Source organism: Xenopus tropicalis, chromosome 2, assembly GCF_000004195.4.
Source record: "Xenopus tropicalis strain Nigerian chromosome 2, UCB_Xtro_10.0, whole genome shotgun sequence".
Taxonomy (NCBI): domain Eukaryota; kingdom Metazoa; phylum Chordata; class Amphibia; order Anura; family Pipidae; genus Xenopus; species Xenopus tropicalis.
Genome location: NC_030678.2, coordinates 53,255,711 through 53,279,857, shown reverse-complemented (window position 1 = coordinate 53,279,857; position 24,147 = coordinate 53,255,711). Strand labels below are relative to the sequence as shown.

Genomic DNA, 24,147 nt, shown 5'->3' with positions numbered 1-24,147 from the left:
TGGTTTGAAAGAGGTGTAAAAGAGGCCATTCATGTCAAAGTGGAGAAACCATCCCTAAACAGAGGCGGGGGACTTCGACACCATCTGTCTGCTACATACAATGCTGTTCTAACATCTGTACCCCGGCAGTTTCGGAACTCTTCACACATCCATTCATGCAACTCTAACAAGTAACACCTGCTTTGAAGAGTTGCATGATACTTTGGTAATCCTTTCAAAGTAACTCCACAGCATTCACACCTCTGTGAGTTTCAGATGTCACCTTTCTGAAGAGTTACAAAGTGCCATTGTGATTGGATTAGTGGAAGAGTATATATGCCGAGGACCTCCCATACCAGTCAGTTGAACTGAAGAAGCTGCTCGGATGAGTAGTGAAACGTCTTCAATGATTACTTAACAAGTCCATTTGCTTTAAATTTATTTATACTAGATATCTCAATGGATCTTTCTTTAGATTTAGTACTGTGCTATGACAATGCTAGACAATGATTTATTGTACTTGAACAATTGAACTAGTAAAAGCTATGGCATACAGCCCTATTCCAGACAATAATTGCAGAGTCACTATCGATTTCATTAGCAACTGTCTGTACCCGGTGGTGCGCTCGTGGGTCTGGCAATAATAGTTCAGAAGCACAGACTGCTGCATTTTTTACCTGACCATTGCTTGACCCACTGAAGTCAAAATTGCAATTCAGAGTGCTCCAGCATCTGCCCACAGAGCTATTTATTGTCTGGGCAACAAAGATATGAATAGTGCCATGGCACTAACACTTTCAAATGGTCCTGAAGAACTCCTAATTAAGAATTCAAGATGGACAAGCTTGTCACAGCACACAATTCGACAATTCACTAGTGCACACTACTGTTACCCTAGGGAATAACTACCAGGCTTTCAAAATCAAACTTTGTGAGATTGAAGACTACTCCAGACGCAACCCATATCTCTCTGCTTGGTACACCAGAATAAGTAATGCTATTCAGAATGTGAATTTTCTTAGACATTCAAAGATATTTCTATTTTTAGAGACCTTTCTCTCCTCACCACAAGTATGAAAAATTTGCAGAGTTCATATCAATAGTTATCATTAAGCAATGGAGTATCCTAGTATGCCAATTGAAATCTGATAGTGTGAGATCTACTATGACAAACTTAGAACAAAGCCTAAGACTACTCGCCAGGTACACAGACACAAAAGAAAAAACTGTATCAGAAGCATACACTGTATGAGCAGTGATTTCATTATTCATCTGAAAAGCATATACAGAGCCTGACAGAACAGCAAAGAATATTATAGAAATATGCACTGATCTTCCTCTGGGTGAGAAGTAGTCATGTCGGACATTAGCCTAAAGGTGGCCATACACGTAAGATCCGCTTTCATTCAATGACCAATCTCTGGAGCTAATGGGTCACAATAGTTTTAATAGTTCTCTCTTGTTCAGTTTTTATATGATGTAGCTCTCTAAATGTCATTGTAATTACCAGCCTTTGGAATATTGAGCTGAAAACACAGTAAGGATTTATGTAGCATTATTATTAAAAATTTACTATTTTGTAGGTTTAAATTCCTCAACTCAAAGAGCATTTGCTTTTGCATCTGTACAAAAATTAAAAGTACAAAAAAGGCTTTTCTCCAAAATACTAAGTTTGATCAGCCAGGGGAATGACTATTTTTAATATTCAAATAACTACCAGGTAGATGTCTTTAAATAATACCCAATAAAAAGGAAATACCAAAAACAATCAAAGGCATACTAACTAGTAAAGCCCTAGGCCGAAATGGCCTAATTGCTAAATTGCTGAAACATTTAGAGCAAAAAGCTATTTTTCTTCATAAAATGCTCAATTCACACACTACAATAAGCACTAAAACAAATGACGCATACCAATGTAAACATTACCCACTGATTTTCCATTTCCAACTTTATGTCAAAGTTATAGTCACGCGGAGGTGTCTGTACAAAAAAAGTTCAGCACTTATGTAGGAAAAAGTAATGGAACAATTAAACTATATAAAAAGATTAGTAACTACTAACTCTTCTTTAACATTAAAGACAAATAGTGGTGGATGAATGAAAGACAAGAAGTTTGAATTTTATGAAAATCATTTTTTCTTTAACCACAGAGGTAGCAAGTATGGAAAATGCTCTGATTAGTAATTACAAGATGGCAGATTAACCAGAGGCACTTGGATGACAGGCCCGGTAAACTATCCAGGGTCTGCATAATATCCACATGTAGTTACTTTTATGAACATAGCACTCATGTCACAGGGTCATTATAGACAGCAAAGGCACAACAATTATACCTTAATTAAGGGAAAGGCAATCATACGTCTGGGTTAAAGGGAGCCTCTCTTTAGGTAGTGAAACATGTAAGGCAGCAGGGGAGGGGGTGGGTGGTACTTGAATTTGTGCAAGATAGGGAAGGTGCTTGTGAGGGGGGGTTGTTTACACACCTGTTGAGGTGGGGTACAGAAAATAATAAAAGGAATCTGGTTTAAAAAAAAAAAAAATTGTAAATAAAGGAGTCACTTTTGCATCTAAGGGCAATGACACTCGGGACATTATGTCACCCATGATATGAAGGCTACTGCAGGCAACAAAAAACCCGTTGTTTCCTTCCCACTGGCTAAAATGCAAATTGCCATTGGGGAAACATACAATGTGCAGCTGCTTTCTGAAGCAGCCAGAGATTTTCTTGTGGTTGCTGTTAGTTACTGCTAAGTACTGATAAATAGGCTAACAGGTGTTCGTAATGCAGCTATTAGTGATGTGCAGGTCAAACTTAACCTGCACCCAAACCTTAAAGGTGGCCATACACAGGCAAATGTCAGCTGCCGATTTGTGTACTTTAGACCGATTCGCCAGCTTATATGCCCACCCTGAAGGGCCTAAACTTGGGCAGGTTTAAAATTTCATGGGATCAGGGGGCACATTGGATTGATGATGCAGTCCTCAGTCTGACGGTGCCTATGCCCGTTGGCCTAATTCAACCGTTTGGTGCACTATCGCTAAAATATCGATAACACCTTAGGTGAGGATATTGGTAGAAGATCCAGTCGTTTGGCAAAGTTGCCAAACGAGTGGATCTTACCATGTATAGCCACCTTACATAAAACCTTAAACTGCATCCAACCCTAAACCATATAATGTTGCCATTGTAGGACACACAACCAACCCAACTCACATCTTTCTGCTCTGTATGCTATTTCTGTGCAGGCCTTAGGTTCCAAGGCAGGGAAACTTCACCACCAGAGGAAGAGAGTGTACTTCCCCAGTATGACCCAAAACCCCAATAGTCAACCAAATTTCAACGCTAACCCATCTGATCTAAAGGTAAACTGGCTGGTCCCGGTTTAACCCCCACATAACTAAAAGCTATGCTTTGAGCAGAATTTCTGCTCCATTATAGCTAAGATTCCATTAAAAGATTTCGGTCTTTTCTGTTGATTTAGAGCAGATCATCTGGCCCTTTGTCAGTTGTCTGAGTTTAGGTTCTTACTCACATGTATTTTGCATTAGAAAATAAAAATTATCTTCTATGAAAACCTTATTCTGTGCTTGCCGATTTCCTACAATTGCTGACCATAGTGCACTGATCAGTGTGATACCAAAATATGTCTAAGATGGTGCGCTCCTTTTGACAATTTTGAATGCATGTTTCTGTTCTACAGCAGTAATGATCCAAACAGCTAAAAATTCACTTGATAGTGGTTCTTTTCACTGTTCAGAGCTCTCTCTTTTCAGTCAGATGATACTTGCCAGGCTGAAAAGCACCCTATGTGACATTAGCCTAAAGTGGTTCAAAGACAAATTGATCAAATGCCCTATAATTGCCCAGTCAGAGCCCTGATATCAATTTAACAAATAATCTTTAGTATTATTGGATGCCTTAGATACATAAGTGTCATCTGACAGAACAAACTTGGGAGAAAACATATTGGAAGGAATGGGCCAATATCACTCCACTTACCCCATGTGACTTAAAGCGGTTACTGTTGTAAAATGTTGCTTTAAAAATATTAATGCATGGGCAAGAAATATTTTTCTGTTTAAACCTTTTTCCAGATTAAAAAAAAAAAAGTAATGCTTAAAAGTCAAATTTCAGTGTTTGGAAACAAATTTAAGGGAACAATTAGACGAATGAGAGAATTGTTAAGAGGTTGGAATACTTTTAGCCAGGCACAGTTTCCCTTAAAAGAAAATAAACACAAAATTCTGCACATGAAGAGCGCTATGTTCTGTGATCATGTAACCTTTGGATGAAAATAACAAGTAGGTTAACAAAGTATTTTGTATAACATGTCTCAAATGTTCCATCTATTTTGCACACCACCCGTATATATTATACACTTAAATACAGGTAAATGGATAAAGATTATATAATAAGGTGCCTCTGAAGGCAAATAGTTTTGTGCTTTGTAATTGACAGTGAAAAGTCTGTTAGACCGTTACACCCATAACCACTTCCTTTTCATCAATAAGCTTCCATAACATCGCTGCCCATATCACAGTTAAGCTTGCACAAGCCCAAACTGATGTTGAAAGAGGAAATGGAGATACAGTGCCAAATGATTTAAAATGTATTTAAATTAGCATACAAAGCATGTGTAGTGTATCAAAAAACGGGTCATTTTGTGTACAACACCTGAGCACATACAGGAAACTTGGAAGAACATGAAGGTACGGCAGTGATCAAGCATTACAGACACTAGCTGGTTTATACAATCTACTAAAAGGTCAAGCAATGGACACAGAATAGGAAATCCCGGAGCACTAAATTCAGACAAAAAGGCTATACAGCTCATGGGGTATTTTCCCTGCTGGTGATTACTTCTACTTCTATAAAGTGAAAAGTATAAGACTAGGAAATGGCTAAAAATTGGCACTCCACCCCCAAGTAATTAACCCTCTCCAGGTCTTTAACCTGGTAACTAGTATCAGCAATGATGAGAAAGTCTGAGAGAGACTGCAATAAAATTGCTTCTGTTTATGAACTCTCCTTGTCATTGTTCATTGTGAGTGAAGCCCCAGTTGCTAGGGTCAAACATTATTGGTTTTTAAACACAAGACGGGAAAAGAAAAAAGTTGAAGAAAGAATTGAAGAGAAGACTTATAGTATTTCAATTAAACCTTGCTATATCTAGATTTATTTTCCTTTAGCATAAACGGATATTTTGAGAAAATCTGCATGTTACTTTCTCTCCTTAATCTACTAGGTTTGAATGAGAAACTAAAAGATGAATAGGAGAGGGTCTGAACAGAATGATTAGTAATAAAAAGTATCAATAACATTGTAGCCTTACATGTGCAAGTATAAATACTTTTTAGGGTGAAAAAAAGCACTCCTACCCTGGAAGTCAGTGGGAATCGCAAGAGATAATTGGAGGGGTTCACCAGCAACGAATCTACTAAATCTCACACGCTTTAAGTCAGTCTATGAATCTTTAGCCTCCCAAAGCAAAAAAAAAAAAAAAAAAAAAATTCACCCTCCTGGGCACTACAGTAAATATTTTCTATACTGCATATGCCACACAGCTCCACAAGGGAGCCTTGGTAAATGCTATGAAGATGGGTAGGAGGCCCTTAGAGAGCAAGACCCCCAGACTAGTGCAATTTTTAATTAACACAAGTAACTGTCACATTTTGTATAACTTCATTTAGAAAGCGCTACTAGGATACACATCTGTGTATTTTTACAAAGTAAAAGCACACACAGGAAAGATAATGTTATAATAAATAAATACAAAGTATTAATATACAGAGATTAAGTGGCATGTGATAGGAGACAAAAGCCCTAAATTAGAAATGCAATCCAGAAGTGGGTGCCTAAAGGTGGCCATACATGGGCAGATTTAAGCTTATCTGCCTGTGTATGGGGCTCCCAACAGGCCTACCTGATATAAAGGCAAAAATTAGGTGCCAATCGGGCAGGTTTGATCGAAGACCGCATTGGCTCATCCATGCAGTCTTCGCTCCGATTGCTGTTGTTGTGGCCCAAAGGACAAATGATCAAATACCCCCAGTATGCCCACCTATGGGTGATATTGGAGTAAAGAACTGCGAGCGGACCTTATAGTGTATGGCACCTTAACATATTGGCAACCCTTCCTCCTCTAGTTATGTAACCCAAATTACAAATATTACACCTGTTCAAACCCTTAAAAATTAAGTACTTTTACTTGGCCACGGATGATTATTATTTTCTGTATATACAGAGCAATTTATTAAACTTTAAAATCATAAACTACATTCACTGGATTAAGGCCAAAGAGTTAAGCAGCAAAACCATAAAATGAAACGATAAAAATAAAGCACTGGAAACCAAGCAGTTTTCTAGTTGTAAAATTGTAGCATTAGTGCTTATACTATTTACATACAAGGACATTTATATATTGTCCATGTTCATAAACAGCGTGGAAAGTTTAGGTCTTTTAAAATAAGAGGATCATAATTAAGGTGTGCAAATTATGCTCCATTAATGAACAACCATACGCATTCAATTAATTTTGAATGTCTTCATAAGAAACGTTATCAAAAAGAAAAGCAATTCAGTTTCTTAGAAAGTGCTTTGTATTAATCAGTTTCCTTTTCGTTCTGCACTGCTGTTGTAGATTTTTTTTTCCGTAAGTTGGCTTTCAAAGACAAGCAAGTTCTACAGCATTTCACAGAGATATCCAAATAAGCTAGGGAAAGGCATTGGCATAACTTCAATGCAGCATTGTGTCTGGACTCCTTAAGCATCACACATACCCAGCACCAGGCAAAGGTAACACTGATACACACATGGGATGTTCTAATGAAATCTGAGCTTTTTCCTTATTTATACATTTTAGCAAATTCAGAATCAGAAATAACTGATTTTTGCTTAAGCAGATTTTTAAAAGGAAAATTTAAAAACTGACTTTTCAATTTCTTTCCCTTTCTATAGGCAGAAACCTAAATAAGGGCATAACATATTTTTTACACATGACATCCCTTCTCTGCATAGTTGCAGTTTACATATTAGCAGGCAATACTCAGGCCCAGAGTGGCAATCTCAATATTCTGGCAAATGCCATAAGGGATGCTCTATATTTTTATTTATTTTTTTTATACACAAAATGCCAGTGTGTTTTGAATTTCAGTCCAAGCAGAGTGTTAAATTTATTTCCTCGTAGACTGCAAAACATCCTTATGGTACAGAGATACGAAGGTATTGATTTTGCATCTATGGCACAATCAAAGTACTCTGGATTGATGACATTTCAACTGTATGATGATAATTAAAAGCAAAGAAAAAATGTATTACCTGCTCTTTTTCAAGCATATCAGTCTTCCGTAATATCTTCATCGCATAGACATGCCCTGTGTCTTTCTTTTGAACCAGCCTCACCTACAAACAGAAAACAGATATGTAATTCTTTCATTTGATCTGTCTTCAAGTATAAAGATGATTTCACCTCCATGCAGTCCTCCAACCCAGGCTCAAACATCTGTAAACTATAACTCCCAGTACATCCAAGCATCAGAAAGCTACTGTAATCCTTGTAGTTATACTTCCTAACAATTTGCTTAGCAGCTGTACTGTATAGTCTATTTATGGTGTGTCTCAACATACACATGGCATATAACTTTTTTTTCCTAGTGAACAACTGCACTGTCTCACATCCAGAATAACCTATTATGATCAAGAATTAAGGCCCTGTGCACATCATTATTCTATATGCCAGTGTGGTAAGCACAAAACTGCAAGTTTGTAGGGGTACGTGCATATTTATAGAAATAACCCTGAAGTGCAATTAGGCATATTTCCACTCACCTTAAGTGATTTAAGAAAGTTAGAACTGCACACACAAAATGCATTGGCGCTCAGCCTTTTATTATTTGTCACAGACAATGCTTACTGCTCACATTGTCCATGGCTAATAAAAAAATGCCTTTTTGTGTGTGCAGTTCCTACTTTCTAAAATCACTGAAGCTGAAGTACCACACATATACCTTTTAACTGGACTGCAAGACTAGTAGAAATGTTGCAACTCTAGTACAAGTGGAAATGCACCCAAGTTTGTGCAGGTCAGTGGATATGAGTTCTTAGTACACCTGATATCCCTCAAGTTAATTTTTTTTTATGGAAGCAGCTGTTCGGACAGCATTCACACAGATACTCATAGGATCTTAGGTGTATACTGCATATTAATTTTGTAGGTCTTACCTCTCCAAATGCACCTCTTCCTATTACTTTTAAGGATTCAAAATCCTCCAGTCCCAGTCTTGTCCTTTTTAGTCTTAGAAACTCTGTTTCTTTTCTTGCATGAGCTGACCTTCGCATCCTTTTCTAGATTTTGAAGAACAGATCATCATTATAAGATTTGCTCGGATTGTTTTTTTTTTCAAAAGTCCCTTATACATTGGTGGTAACCCACTATATAATGTCCCTATCTCCATTTAATTCTTGAAAATCTTAGTCTTAGAATGGAGTCTGAAATATATTATCAGTAAGTAGAATTTTTTAAAGGGTATGTGTATGTTTTGTTAAAAAAATTACTCAAGATAATACACAAGATATGGCAGACCACCAAACTTTCTGTGTTACTAGAGCACAGCAGCAAGGCACCACATGTAACATCAACCTAATATTTCAATACTAGGAAATATCTATTACATCACAGAATTTCTCTTTAAAGCTCTAATTCTGCTTTCTTTACTGGATCAGTGGGAGATTTGTTTGCCAAGTGTGTTACTCTGAAGCACAGTAAGCTACTGTATTCACCCTTACAAACTACTACTACCTTTAATTTATTTTGAAAAGAGAATTTTGTCCCTGGAGATTGAGCATGAATACGCAGAGGTATTTCAGTAATGTAGGCCACAAGGTTGAAATAACTAGCAGAATTACAGAGAATGAATGTATTTAGTAGGCACATGTGAAATGTAAAAATTACATCCAGGTAGTTGATAAAGGACCTCAACTGTAAATACAGCTAAAGTAAAGGTTGAGGAGTATAGAAAGGATTATTCACCACAAAATATTGCCAATATTCCGGTCTGTTTCTAAAGCAGAGATGAGTGGGCACTGCATATAACACCATTATTAAATAGTAAAAGTTTAAATTTAGCAAGAAAATTGCTTAGTAATGCTAGCACACTAATGTTACACAAATACATTGCATTGCTTTGTTTAGAATTTACAAAAGACAGCCCACACAAGTTTAGAAACTTTACCTTTGATATAAGTGCTGCCATATACCTTTGCTAACAAGGCTATTCCATGTAGGTCAGTGTATTTGGATCAAGATGTTATCAAAGCTTAAGGAGAGTAAGTGGTCACATTACACAAACTAATTTATTTATAACACAGAAAACTTATTACTGTAAGGTGAAAATTTTCATTACCTCTTCATCCCTCAATCCTTCCTCATCCATTGCTTTTTCCAGTCTCTTCTGCCTGAAATAGAATATAAAATACATTTTAAGTTACACAATGTTCTTCGTTTCTACTGCATTTCTTGGAAAAAGTCTGCAACAAATAAAAAACAATCTACTATTATAACCAGATAGCATGATTAGTCTCAAACACAAAAATTGTTACGCAAGGAGTATACTTATTTCAACTATGAAGTTAAATGAAAATATTTGAATAGATAAACATCTCACACAAAACTAAAAAAAAATTATTAATATAATATATAAATATTTATAATAATTATAATAATTTTTTTTAAAAAAATACTCATGTCAGAGATATGTAATGGTTTATTTTCTGCTAACGTGTCATAAAGATGGATTAAAGCATCAAGCTGATCATGACATCAGTATATTTTTCAAGAACCCAAAACTGTGCAAGGCATATTTTCCATGAAAATCAAAATACATTTAGTGACTGACTCTGTGCCTTGTCACATTGAAGTACGAAGCTGTGTAAATGCTGATGACAACTGGGTTACAGTTATTTAGTGTAGGATCTCTCTGTAAAATAGACTCTATGCTCTTTTGAGCAATGCCCTTAGATCTTTTTTTTATTCTGTTAAAACTATGTAACCAGTTTGTTATAAATTATTGTTAAGTGCTGCATAATTTGCTGGCGCTATATAAATAAATGAGGACACTTGGCTTTTGAATTATATACAAGGCAAAGCCAGATCTCTCGTAAGATCTAACTTCACCTTCCTGGATTTACACAATGAATAGACAGTTAACTTTACCGAAGCTCCCGTTCCTCATGCTGTGTGATGAGGTTACTGTAAAAGTTTTCTAATGTCATTTTGGTCATTGTGACCCGCTCCTTTGTATGGTTACTCATTGAGATGCATGGAGTTTGCTCTGTCATTGCCATTACCTGTGAACAGAAAAAACATTTCTATTAGAATGATCCCACAGAAACATTTAAATAAATAAAACAATTAACATACTATAGTACAAATATCTTAGTATACAAAATATATATACAAATACTACAGAAGGCTTTTGCATCAGAAAATTACACATGCATAGGATAATCTGCACAGACTGGCTACAGAAATATAAAATACACTAAAATACTAACATCAGCAGGCAATAGTTTAATTTACATGAAAGTTGGCAATAAAATGGGAAGCTGGATGGGTCAGATTCAAATAATTCTAAAAGGTGGCCATACACGTAGCAATTCCAATCTTTCTTGCGACCATTGTTCGCACAAAAGATCGTTCCTACCGTCCAACCCTGAACGTAGATTTTGCTCGGGAGCCTTCAATAGCGCCCGATCAAAATCTTCTAACCTGGCCGATCGACGAGTTGACCGATATCTGCAGCCTTCTGCGATATCAGTTGCCTCTTCGAGACAGCAGTCATAGAAGTCTCTAGAGATGCACCTACAAAATTGCATAAAAACATGAGCTTTACATAAATTGCAAAAGTTGCAGTTTGCAAAGTTACTCAGTTTACACAGGTTTCAAAAGAAGTTTCCTAGGCATGGAATTTTGTTCCCTTTAATATACAATTAGGGTAGACTCCATCCTATTGTTTTTATTTTCATTTTGCAGAACAAAACAAAACAAAAAAAACAAAACATTTACAGATTTGTTTAGCACTTAGGTTGGGTACAATTGTTTACGTCATATCCACAGTGACACTGAGCAAAGGAAAGGTATGTAGCACTGGGTTATGGGGGTGTACCCCGGGTTATACATAGAGTTCAATCATCTGGTAGGGGTATATGAGAGTTCACACCTAACCATAGTTTCTGAAAATTCCCAGGTACACCCCGAGCATTGTGTATCAGTTTGATCAGGTGTAGTGTACTATTTATTAGTTAAACCCACTGTAGAAGAATTGGGGTCCATCTATTTCATGATCACCAACTTTTTTTTTGCATAGAACATAACAGAGCGTAGTAGTGTTCTAGATTTGTGTAAGGGCACTGTTTCATCGATTATACCCAATAAACAGGTCCTAGGAAATCTGATTCCAGGAAAGGATAAACATACATTAACGTAGCGGGTGACTTCTGTCCAGTATAGTGCTACCTCGGGGCATTCCCACATCAGGTGAAGGAATTTCCATCCTACTGTTGGCTTATAAACTATAAAAAAGGTGTAACGGAGCCTTTACATATGAATTGTCTGTACAAAGAAGGTCGTAGCTGTTAAAGGCATGTTGTTCATTTTATGCATATTTTTTTTTATATAATTAACAATGCCCAGCATTCATGACAGCACCAATCGAATTTCACATTTAAGTCTACTAGGGGTGCAGGGAACCATAAATTACAACTGATCCTAGTTTATAAGTAAATGTAATGAAACTATTGTATTCTAAACTTCTTAAATGTCTACTATTTACTATACAGAGAAGGCCCTAAATGTGACATTTCTGTTGTAATTGCCCTCTAGAACAATAGCACAGGTTATTTTGACAATTTTCCCTAACCATACATTTTAGTAGCCCAAACACACAGCACCAAACACCTGAAACAGCCCTCAGAGCTGCCATGTTTTTCAGTTAGAATTGACAGAAAAGTTACCTCTGGCTTCCAGGCTATTCTCATGGCAATAGAGACCTAAGTGTCTAAATATTATTCTTGTACTATGCTGGATGCCTACACAGGTCTGTTGGCTGTCAGTTTGTGGGTGCTAGAATGTGTGGCTTAAAACAACCATGAGGAGATGCTCACAAATGCAAATATAAAGAAACATAGATATACAGGCACCAACACACACACATATATATAGATACATACATACACACACACACACACACACACACACACACTTATATAAGAGACAAACACACACACACACACACACAAACACATATATACATACACATACGTATATAAGAGACAAACACACACACGCAGACATATACACGTATAAATGTACGCTACAATAAGACACAAACGCCTGAAAATAAAAACAGAACCACAACATAGGATAGTACCTATCCTCCCCCATCAAAAAACCCCAACACACCCCACTATTTCAAAGGAAAACAACAGTGTAGAAACTAGTGCTCTCATGAGGTCTATTAGGTAAATAAGCCGCGACTCACCCGCTTCGGCACCCTGCCTTCTCCCCCAACTCCAGCCCGAGGACTGGGACCCCGACCGATCACCTCAACGAGTTCACCCACTCTTTCTTGTACAGAGAACTTTATTACACTCCCCTCAAAGCAGCGGCTGAAAGCTGCACTGACTGCGCGGCACCAGCGTCAACAAATACTCTGCGTCGGAAGTACAGGCAGAACGTGGGCCTCCTTCTCCGCCATATTTGTCTCGGGCAAAAGTACCTTTGATCTACGTCATTTCTTACGTGTGGTAAAGGTTGCTTAGTTACCGTGTGTTATAAGCGAGTTTGTTGCGCTAAATAATATTGTAATTATTTATAGTATTTAAGGCAGCTGTGCCCTTGTTTTACAATTGTTGCAAAAGGCTTGTAGGGCAGTACTGAAGGAACAATACTTACCAATGAATTGACAGCTCTTGGCTGGCGTGAGTTCGTAATAGGGATGCCACCTTTGCCCTCAATAAAAAATGTACAAGATGATGATGATGACATTGGAGGGCAGAGCGGTGACAAGAGGGCTGTGGGGCCATGATATTTGGGGGCGTTTGTGCCTTTGTAGGGGCAGGGCCTTAACCTTGGTTAAGGTGGTTATTGGCAGCAGGGCCGCTATCAGGAAGTAGGGCCCCCCATGAACATGAAAGTGCAAAGTACAACATTTTTTGACCACGCCCCCTTTAGTGTGCACTATAACCAGCTCACTACCTTGAGATTACAGGATTTTTTTTTTCAAACCGAGGGAACTCCCCAAATCCTAGGCTGAACCCTCTGTCTTTATTCTGTGTGTATTTCACTTCCCATAAAGTCTCTTATGTTCTGGCACTTCCCACTGATTGGCAGATCTGTTCCTATTTGCCCGTCCGCATTGACGCGGTGATTGGCCAATAGGCGAATGCTGCATCATAACCCCACCCCGTGACATCACTGCCCCAACTCTTCCCTGCCCCATGACATCATAGCCCCACCTCTTCCCGCCCCCTGCCTGGTGAGGAAAGCTGGCAGAGGTGGCAACCCAACCCCCCTGGCTTGTACAATAAGTGCGGGACGGCCAGGCCCCCCTAAGATCCTAAAAATCCACGGGGCCCAGGACAGTTTCCCCCCTGTCCCCCCCTGATGGCGGCCCTGTTGGCTAGATTATTGCAGCACTATCAACCCCAGATGCTCCTCTGTAGGGGAGATCCTGTGGTGCACATAAATTGTTGACGATACATGCCCTTCTGAATGTGCATATGCTTTCTATGACATCACCGAATGCTTACTGCGCATGTGCTCCCGGAATTTTAAGAAAAACTTTGTTAGAATGTGCAAAAATCAGGGAAATGCCATTGGGTGCTGGGAGACCAGGGAAGAGAAGCCAAAATGGGGTAACTTGAAAAAATAGTAGAGTTGACAGCTCTGTTATTGTTTGGGTTTCACACGGTTAAAACCTAAACAGCCAGTTGTGATCCAAACAGCCCTAAGAAAACCTGAACTGTTCAGGTCAAAACCAAACAGGTGGCAACCCTAAAGTAACACAAAGGGACCCATTCATTAAAGCAAGATGACCACGATTAGAAAAAATTTGTATTTAGAACTTTTCTTACTGTTAATGATAATATTGTTAAAAAAAGGATGACTTTTTTGTGATACATTCGTTATTCCACCAAAAAGTCGTACTTTTATTAACGACTACAAAACTTTCGTTATTCATTCAGGCTTCGGTATCGTGACTATCTTTTGGCCAGGTTGGAGCTGCAGAGTGCCTTTGAGTCCTATAGAAAGCTTTCAAAATCATGCATTGAAGTCTGATTGCAACCACGATAATTTGTATGACCACGACACAAATTTTCGCACAATTTACGCACATCAGAAATTATAGTTTTTTTTCAATCGTACTTATACCAATCCGAAATTCATACTTTAATAAATGGGCCCCCATACGTTAAATTCCGAAATTCAGTATCTCAGTACATATATCACATATTCACGTTTAGCTCTAGAATTCAGCCCCTATATCACATGCTTTTATTCTCCTCATGAAGGAAGATTATGTTTCATTACTTTTCAAGTCCACACAGACACACTGGCTTGTTTTAAGAATACAGTTTAACCCTCCCCATGCACAATCATGCTTTTGTTAAAGATAATATTATATTTCTTATTCATTGAGGCCATATCCATTTCTCATTCAGCTGCTGAAGTACAGCTCATTCTTTAAATTGAAATTCAGCTGCCTGCTAAATATAGATAGCATTGTCTGGTGCAACTTAATCTTGATTCTTAGGTTTTCTTCTTAGCTAAACTAAACATTTATATATTAAGATCTCAGCCTTATTATTATAATTTATATATAGATTCATTGTTTAAACTATACTTTACAGAGACTGCACCATTCACATCCTTCCCTGCCCTAGTGGACCTTACATTAAAGTGCTATTATTATTATTATTAACATTTATTTATAAAGCGCCAACATATTCCGCAGCACTGTACGATAAGTGGGTTTCATACATTGGACATACAGAGTAACATATAAAGCAATCAATAACCAATACAAGAGGTGAAGAGGGCCCTGCCCAAAAGAGCAGTGCTATGACATTAAAACCTGGCAATAAAATGGGATTTTCTGTTACTGATCAACAAAAATAGGCCATAATATAGAAGTGAGGAAAAACAACATTATTATTGAAATTATTTACAAATAAATTAAAAAGTCTCGAATGCATAAGTATTCACCCTCCTTGCTGTAAAGCTTTAAATAATCTCAACCAATTGCCTTCAGGCATCATATAATTTGCTAAATGAATTTCATTTGTATCCAATAAAAGTGAAAACCAAAGATACCTCAAATCAAGCCCAACATAAAGATCTGAAGAAGCAACAAATAATAATCCCACTTTTAAACATCCTCTGGAGTACAGTTAAAACTTTTATTAAAGAATTGAGAGAATATGGCACGATGTTGCCTAGAGAAGGCTGCGACCCAGTATGGAGAGTATTAATCAGAGAAGCAACCAAGAGGCCAATGGTAATGCTGAAGAGCAGGGCCACTCTAAGGTACCATTGGGCCCAGGGCACAGATCTCATTGGTGGGTACCCAGAGCCAAGAAGTTTGTGCTGTAACACTGCAAGAAAAAATGTAAACACACCATCTGCCAGTGTGGGTTACAGGATAGGGTAGTGGGTGTCAGGTTTTTACCTAGGTCTGCAATCACATCAGGGCATTTTCCCTACAGGGTCCATGTGGCAGAAGGGGCCTAAATGAATATGAAAATGCAATTTGCAGGTCAAAAGGGGTTGGGTATGTTATGGAGCTCTTCCAGATAAAATGAGGTATCTGCCATTTCTTTAACGATACCTGGTGGTCTACTAGGGTGGCGAGGACGCCCGCAGCCTTTCCCCTCTTCATTGCGCACTTGCAGGCGTTCTTTTAGTTCTGAGATGCTTGTGTCTTTTTATTCGTAAATGACATTACGCTGGCGAAAAATTCAAATATTGCCATGACCATTTGCCCATTGCCAAACGTAGGATTCTAAATGGTTCCTGGGTGTTTTTTTGTCTGATTCTTGGTTCCTTGACCCTTACCTGTCGTTGACCACTGCTGTATCGCTGCATGCCTGTTATTGACTACTCTTACAGATCCTGATTTTGTACTGCGCTGACTGTTTGGTTTTGACCCTGGCCTATTTTTACGACTAAACTTGACCTTTCCCCTTTCCCCTTTCCTCCTGTAACACGTATTGGTTCCCTTGACTGCCCAGAAGTCCTGGCAGCATCCAAGTAGAAAAGGGCTCCTCCTGATGTGAAACAATTTCTATGTTCTGTGGGTTGCTTCACTCATGACTTATCCCCTTGAAAGGTCTGATGGTGGGGCCCCTGTCATGTTGAATACATGGCAAATGTCTCTGCCAATTTTTGAAACCTCCCTGTACCCAGCAACGACACATTTAACTTCCCTTAAGCCCCAACCCCTTTTGACCTGCATATTGCATTTTCATATTCATTTAGGCCCCTTCTGCCACATGCCCTGATGTGATTGCAGACCTAGGTAAAAACCTGACACCCACTACCCTATCCTGCAACCCACACTTGCAGATGGTGTGTCGGTTAATGGGTCTCCCAAATGTTCCATGAGAGCAAGACCAGTGTGCCTGCAATCTCTAAATTCTACAGCCAATCATGATAGATTTCCCTCTCAGTGTCAACACATCTAGGCTTCATATATAGCAGGGAGAGTATTTATTATTAATACTATGTTTATTTATGTCATAAAGAGTCCAGGGAGGAGTTAAACAAGTCTCTGTCTAATATCTAGTTGGATCTCACAAAGGGGCTCTCAGTATAGAGGGTGGGGCCCTTCAGTTTTTCTGCAGAGAGGTCTGGAAGAGTTGTCTTACATCCCTGATCTGGGGATAATGCAATGAATAGAATTTCCTACACTGTGTCATGATCATATCTCTCAGCTTTCTGCTGCCAGATGTTGTTTGGGTTGTCTCATTACAACACAGGGCGAATAGTTATCAGCATGCAATAAGAACTAACTCATGCTTTCTTTGTATCAGGAAACAAAGTTAGAAGTTTTGGTTTCAACTGCCTCACCCTCCCTATTTCGGCTAATGGCTCAGGCCACATTTCTGTAACTCTGGTCCATTAGGTGTAAAATCTGGTGTTCGGACGGCAATCTTCTCCATTTATTTTACACAGCTTTTTACACCGTTTTTTCTGCGAATTCGTTATACACAGCATAATAAATATGTAAATAATAATAAATCAAACCCGCGGCGCTTATTCTTCATATTTAACTTGCTACTTCATCCTTCACCTAATGAATCAGTCATATCTGAATACACGCCCCAGGACTTTGCTGACTTCTTTAAAGGGGAAGGAAAGGCTAAGTCACTTAGGGGTGCTAAAATGTTAAGCACCCCCAAGTGACTTGAATCGCTTACCTCATACCCCGGGGTGGTGCCCCTATTAGGAGAAAACCGCACCAGCCCGGGGCACCTGGGGCGATTCGCTTCCTCCTTCCGCCTTCCTTTCCCCTAGACTCCGAGTCTGGCGCATGCGCAGTAGAGTGAAAAAGCCGACTTCTCTGTTAAAGTTCGGCTTTTCACTCTACTGCACATGCGCGCGCAGCGAGAGAGGAAGGAGGAAGCGATCGCTGCTACCCCGGGCTGGTGCTGTTTTCTCCATACAGGGACACCAGCCTGGGGTAGAAGGTAAGCGATCTAAGTCACTTGGGGGTGCCTAACATTTTGGCACCCCCAAGTGACTTAGCCTTTCCTTCTTCTTTAAAAGCAAAGCCGATTCTATCCGCAAATAATTTCAGATACCGGTAATCTCAACCTTCCTAAATCTCCTCTCTCCGTATTCAGCTCCTTCAATCTCATTCAGGGGCGCTTCTGCCATTGGGCGAGTTGAGAAACTCGCCCCAGGGCGGCAAAAAGCCGCTCCTGGTAACTTTAAGAGCCGAATTTCCGGCTCACCACCCCCGGACCCGCTCCTGCGCTCAGAAGGTAGGCGCTGGGGAGCGGGGGGGCGGCATCCAGAAGCCGCCTCAGGCGGCGTTATGTCCAGAATCTCATAACAGAGTCTGAAGTTTCTCAGCTTCTCCGATCCTTTCCGCCTACTACCTGCTCGCTGGATCCTATGCCCTCATCCCTACTAAAACAGTGTGCCCCTGCCCTTACTCCAGCTCTTACCCACATATTCAATTCTTCTCTGGCTTCTGGTACTTTCCCCTCTCTATTCAAACAAGCATGTGTCAAACCCATTCTTAAAAAGGCTACACTGGACCCCTCCTGCCTATCTAACTACCGTCCTGTCTCTCTCCTGCCCCTAGCCTCTAAACTCCTGGAACGTCTTGTCTTTTCTCTTGTCACTAACTTCCCCTGCACTCATAATCTACTGGACCCTATGCAGTCTGGTTTTCGGCCTGCGCACTCCACTGAGACGGCCTTATGTAGAGTGGCAAACGATCTCCAGACTGCCAAGGCCAAAGGACGCTACTCGGTCCTCATTCTCCTAGACCTTTCCTCTGCTTTTGATACTGTCGACCATTCTGTCCTTATGCAAATTCTCTATTCTCTGGGTATCTGGGATCAAGCAGCATCCTGGTTCTCTTCCTAACTCTCTAACCCTTCTCTGTTGCTCTTGCTAACCGATCCTCTACCCCGGTTCCGCTTAGTGTGGGGGTGCCTCAGGGCTCTGTGCTTGGTCCTTTGCTCTTCTCCCTGTACACTCTCTCTTTAGGAGACCTTATTTCTTTTGGTCTTAAATATTACTTATATGCAGATGACATTCAGATATATTTAGACACCCCTGCACTTACCACTGATTTTCAAACCCAGATTGGTAACTGCCTCCTGGCTATCTCCTCCTGGATGAACCGATGCCAGCTAAAACAGAGCTCATGGTCTTCCCAAACCTGGCCCTCCTCCTCCTTTCACCATTACTACTGATGACATGACCATCAACCCTGTAAATTCTGCACGCTGCCTTGGGGTTATCTTTGACCAGTCACTCTCCTTTTCTAACCATATTAATAACACTGCCAAAACCTGCCGTTTTTTCCTCCGCAATATTGCCAAGATACGCCCCTTTCTTTCACAAGTAACAGCTAAAACACTAATACATGCCCTTATCCTTTCCCGCTTAGATTACTGCAATCTCCTACTAACCGGCCTCCCAGACTCCCACCTCTCTCCCCTGCAATCAATTTTAAACTCTGCTGCCAGGATCCTCCTGCTCTCTCCTAAGAGGGAACCTGTTCAGCCTCAATTAAGCTCTCTTGCATGGCTGCATGTTAAGCAAAGGATCGCTTACAAAATCCTTCTGCTAACATTCAAAGCCCTTCAGTCCTCTGCTCCTCACTACATTTCTTCACTGGTCTCCCTGCACGTTCCTGGTCGTCTCCTCCGCTCCTCTCAGAGCCTCTGTCTTCTTACACCAACCACACCCACTGCGCTCTCTTGGCTTAAACCTTTCTATCTCGCTGCTCCTTCTGGAACGCTATCCCTGAATCCCTCCGTAGGGAAAACTCACCCACTCTCTTTAAGAAAAAGCTCAGCTGTTACCTTCTGGAGCACTAAAACATTATTTTCCCATATATATATATATATATATATATATATATATATATATATATATATATATATATATATATATAACTTTGACAAAGGCTGGTGTAACAGCCTGAACGTTAGTTCACTCTCGTGGCAATAAAAAAATGTTCTATTTTCATAAGACCTGCGTGTGCGGCTTCCAAGTTTTTTCTTGTATTCTTTTGCTGAACACTGCACCCAGGCAATCCTAGTTTTTGGTTTCATGAGTGCCAGCAGCCTCCATATCTATATATATATATCTATCTATCTATCTATATATATATATATATATATTTATTGTATTTATTTATTTATTATATCACTTGTCCTCCCTGTGTGTAATTTTGTAAGATTGTACAGTGCTGTGTACCCTTGTGGCGCTCTATAAATAAAGTTATACCTGTACATACATACATTTGCCCCTAAGTGTCCTCACTTCCTGTATTTGACTGTGAATCTGTGTCCTGGTGCTGACTCTTAAAGATACTGACTGCTGGGAATGTATTACACAGAGGAGGCAGAGATCTAAGTAGGATTTTATCTCTATAAGTCAGGGATCCCCAACCTTTTATACCCATGAGCCACATTAAAATGGAAAAAGATTTTGGGACAACACAAGACACAATATTGTGACAGCTTTACAGGAAGCTGAATACAGATATGCCAAACACAAGTGGCAGTGAGTGTGACACTGATGCACTGCACTAGGGACAAACGTTATGGAAAATTAATATTTAGGGAAGAAGCTGCTTGTTTGGGACAGAGTGTATAGTACATGCACATCTAGGGAAGATAGGACCAGTAACAAACAATAAAACTCAATGTGCTGAATGGAACAGATATGCAATGGATGTGTGAAATGGTAAAGCAAAATCTCCATAGTTAGTGCTGCAGAATGTCCAAGGCCATAAATTGGTTTTGGCGAAGTGCATATGGAGCTCTCCTACTTTGCTGTAGAAAACATTCCACAAGCCAAAAGCTAAGCTGTTTGTTACTGTTCCGTCTGCAGCGCTAGCTCAACTGTAATGTGAGGAAGAAGGCATACCCCTTTACGGAGGACAGACAGTAGTGCCTTTTAAGCTTACAGCATGAAGGTGAGGCTCCATTTGGAGGGGTATAAGCCAAGCATTGAGATAAGCTTTACCAATCAGGGAGCCAAACTAAAATAGCAAGAGTGAAATGACCTTAGCACTTTGTGCTTGATCCCACTTCTCTTATAGATTGTAAGCTCTAAAATGAGCAGGGCCATTTTTACCTCTTGTATTGTTTGTATCATTTGTATATTTGTATGTAATCTGTATATACTGTATAATGTTTACTCCCAATCATTGTGCAACACTGCAAAAATCTGAAGGAACCATCTGCCATATTGCTGGTAGACCATCTGGTGCCCCAGGTGGGGCAGGATCAGTTGATATTCTAAGCACTTTAGTAATTTACATTCATTATTTTTTTCATTTTGTTGTATTAAGGGTTAAAATATATGAATAAATTATGTCACAACAGTGCCACCTACTGGTCAGTTTCCAACTATGATCTTGTTGAGAATGTTTTTAGGAGGGCTGATCTGATGTTCTTGTTAGGGAGGACGTGAGGAAAATTATCTGAGGTTTTTACATTCACTTATTTTAAAGGTTTAATTTTCTTTTAATTCCGGACCCAGCTATGGATTTGGTAATTTAGTAGTAAATTATTAATAAAGTGACCTCCTTATTTTGCCACTAAAGTGTGTCTGTCAAATTTCATTGGTTAATATTCAAATTCATGGTTTATGTTTTTATGTACATGTCAGTCATAATTGGGAGGGGGCATATTAGTTTTCATTTCCTAAACAGCCATTAGCAACCTACTACTCAGATTCAATAATTATTTCTAATTATTATATTATTTATTAAAGACAATATGACAGTCCCACCATAATAAGTCCCTTTATTCACATAACTTTAACAAACAAATATTAGCCAATGTACTTAAAATGCACCTATTACCCTCTAATTGTGTGGGCTAATAGGGCCTGCATTCCGGTTGGGGAAAACAATAGACTTTTACAGAAAAAAAAATACAGCCATTGCTAGGCTGTCCGCACCGGGAAGGGAGCTGTCAGTGCGGGTGACCATGTTGTTTGCTGCACATGCTCATCTCCCCACTCACTCATTATGCCATGTTTTTGATGTAGGAGTGGTGGATGTGTTTTACCCTCCCTTCCCAAAACCGGGCTGTCCGAGTCAAAACAGATGGGTGTCAACCCTAGGTGGGGGATACAATTGGATTGTCGTGGGCGACTAATCCTCCCATTTTCCACAGCCCTTAAGTATTAGCCAATGTACTTACACTGACTCCACTGAGCCTTTCCCAAAGGAGCAGCTTGTTGAGCAAAACATAAATAAATAAACTATACAAAATAAAAAATAAGATAACTGGAACTACCTGTACTGTGACTGTAGGTTAGCACATGTAGCAGAGTACAATGGGGTCAGTGACCTCTGGCATGTGGCTATGGCTGCAAGATAATATGGACTTAATATATAAACCCTGCACTACTAAACAAAAAAAATATGATTAAGATATAAGATCTATAATAAAAGAAATAATTAGCCAGGTGTAAAAATATATGATGCCTATAATGCAAAGCAGTAGCCCCCATTGGGGCCCTAATGTTCATGTATTTTAATACTATTAATAATAAAGATGTTTTAATGATTCAATTTTTATAACATGTTTATTTTGTTCAGATTTTTTATGTTGATTTGTACTTGCAATGCCCATATTGACACTATACATTACCAATACACACTTGCTTTTACAATGCTATTCTGCCAGTCTTCCCTACTTTACCTGCAATCTCACAGTTACTTCCAGACACTACAGGGCTTATCTTTCCCTCTGTTTAAAAACCATTACAAAATACACCACAAATCGCAATCTGACATTATATCATTTTTACACCTTTTTTTACCCAGTTATTTACTTGCCACCTGAATTTTGCCCACTGACATTAATGACTTATGTTATTGTATTATGGCATACAATGCTGTACAATAAATCCCTCAAATTATCTAGACATATTTTTATCCAAAAGTATCCAGACACTCATTTGACACATCCTCAATTAGAACAATCCCTGCTGAGTACCAAGCCGTTCAAGAAACCATGTCAGTACAAGTACTATTAATAAGGATATGGGAGATTGGAGACAAGCAAATCTAACTTTACCATGTGAAATGCCAAATGCCAAGGGAGAACAGAGATGGAATGTATTAAAAATGATCATCTCTACAATCATGCTTGGGACACCAATAAGTAACAACAAGGCAATCCCCCTGTAATGTTGTTTTTATTGGCCGCTTTTTAATAACAGCCATGACACAACTCAGTAACATGCCTTTCCCTTCACCACTCTGTAAATGGTTCTCTGAAGGGGTAGAGAGGTCACACAAGATACTGAAAGAACATAAAGGCTCAGATTAACTATGCATGGTTATAATGAGCAAAGAAGCAGGCAGCTGAGAATGGCAGTGTCCAGCAGGCCCGGACTGGCAATCTGTGGGTCCCAGAGGGACTGCTGTAAGATGCTGTGTACTTGAAATGCCAGGGCTTATTTTGAATCTCATTCGTGGCCTGGTGCCCAAACTGGGTAGATGCCACTCAAACACAGATACACAGAAGTAAATCACAGAAAAGAACTGGCCAGTTGATCTAGTCATTCTATTTTATAATTAATTATGGTTATTTAATAGACTTAAGTCTTTACATTTGTGTTATATCTTCCCCGTGCTTGATGCTTGATATGAGCTGCCAACACCAACTCAGTCGCTCCAGACCAAGTTGGCAGGTTATCTATATCAGGCCACTATATCTGGCAGGTTAGAAAATCCCATCTGGTGAGGTCCACATATGTCCATTAATATCTGTGAGGGCCCACATTATGATACAGTTGATGGCTTGGGGTCAAACATTCAGATCAGTCTGATTTGGCCCAGCACATGCATGGCAAAATAGGGAAACAATCTGCTCATCTGGTGTCCATGTCAAATGAGTGGAAAGTTTCCCTATTTTGCCACTATGTCTCCAGGACACTTTAGTCCCCACCACATCTGCACAAAGGCTTCAAGGTGTTTACCTTTTGGTTCTCTTTCCTTTAACTTCATGGTACATCTACTGGATCTAGCCATCTCCTTTGCTTTCCTCCTAAACTTTTTAAATCCCCTTGTAATACTTTGTTATACGTTGTTATTTTAACAACTAAAAAAGTTCTAACTGGTTTTAAGATCCAAGAAGTAAAAAATCAATAGGCACTTGTCACACAAATATAACCGCATCAAATGTTTGCTTTAAAAGAAGGGATACCCTCATTAAAAGAAATCCAAAGCAGCCTCAACAGAAAAAAAACAATGCAGTTACTGGGAAGGGTATCTTGAAAACAATTAGAATTACATAATGAGATTATTATTATTATAGCAAATCTACATTAGCATAATAAGAAAGAGGGGGAAAATAATTATGGAATACTAGTAGAGCCCGTACTGATTTTAAACAGC

At 39.2% G+C, this 24,147-nt stretch overlaps 1 protein-coding gene across 3 annotated transcripts in view; it reads right to left on the bottom strand.

The window, feature by feature from the left end:
• stk38 (serine/threonine kinase 38) overlaps window positions 1-13,030 on the bottom strand; it is a 37,988-nt gene extending 24,958 nt beyond the window's left edge. Inside the window, exons 1-6 of one of the 3 annotated variants that reach the window (XM_002938431.5) lie at window positions 12,517-12,719; window positions 10,746-10,838; window positions 10,191-10,324; window positions 9,382-9,433; window positions 8,201-8,323; window positions 7,298-7,381 (exon numbers count right to left, since the gene is read on the bottom strand). In XM_002938431.5, the coding sequence (XP_002938477.1) occupies window positions 7,298-7,381; window positions 8,201-8,323; window positions 9,382-9,433; window positions 10,191-10,321 (390 nt within the window). In that variant the 5' untranslated portion in view covers window positions 10,322-10,324; window positions 10,746-10,838; window positions 12,517-12,719. Of the gene's footprint in view, window positions 1-7,297; window positions 7,382-8,200; window positions 8,324-9,381; window positions 9,434-10,190; window positions 10,325-10,745; window positions 10,839-12,516; window positions 12,720-12,929 lie in introns of those variants that run through there. The other 2 variants (XM_031896785.1, XM_002938430.4) reach the window with 2 other exon arrangements.
• Between the last annotated feature and the right edge of the window lie 11,117 nt (window positions 13,031-24,147).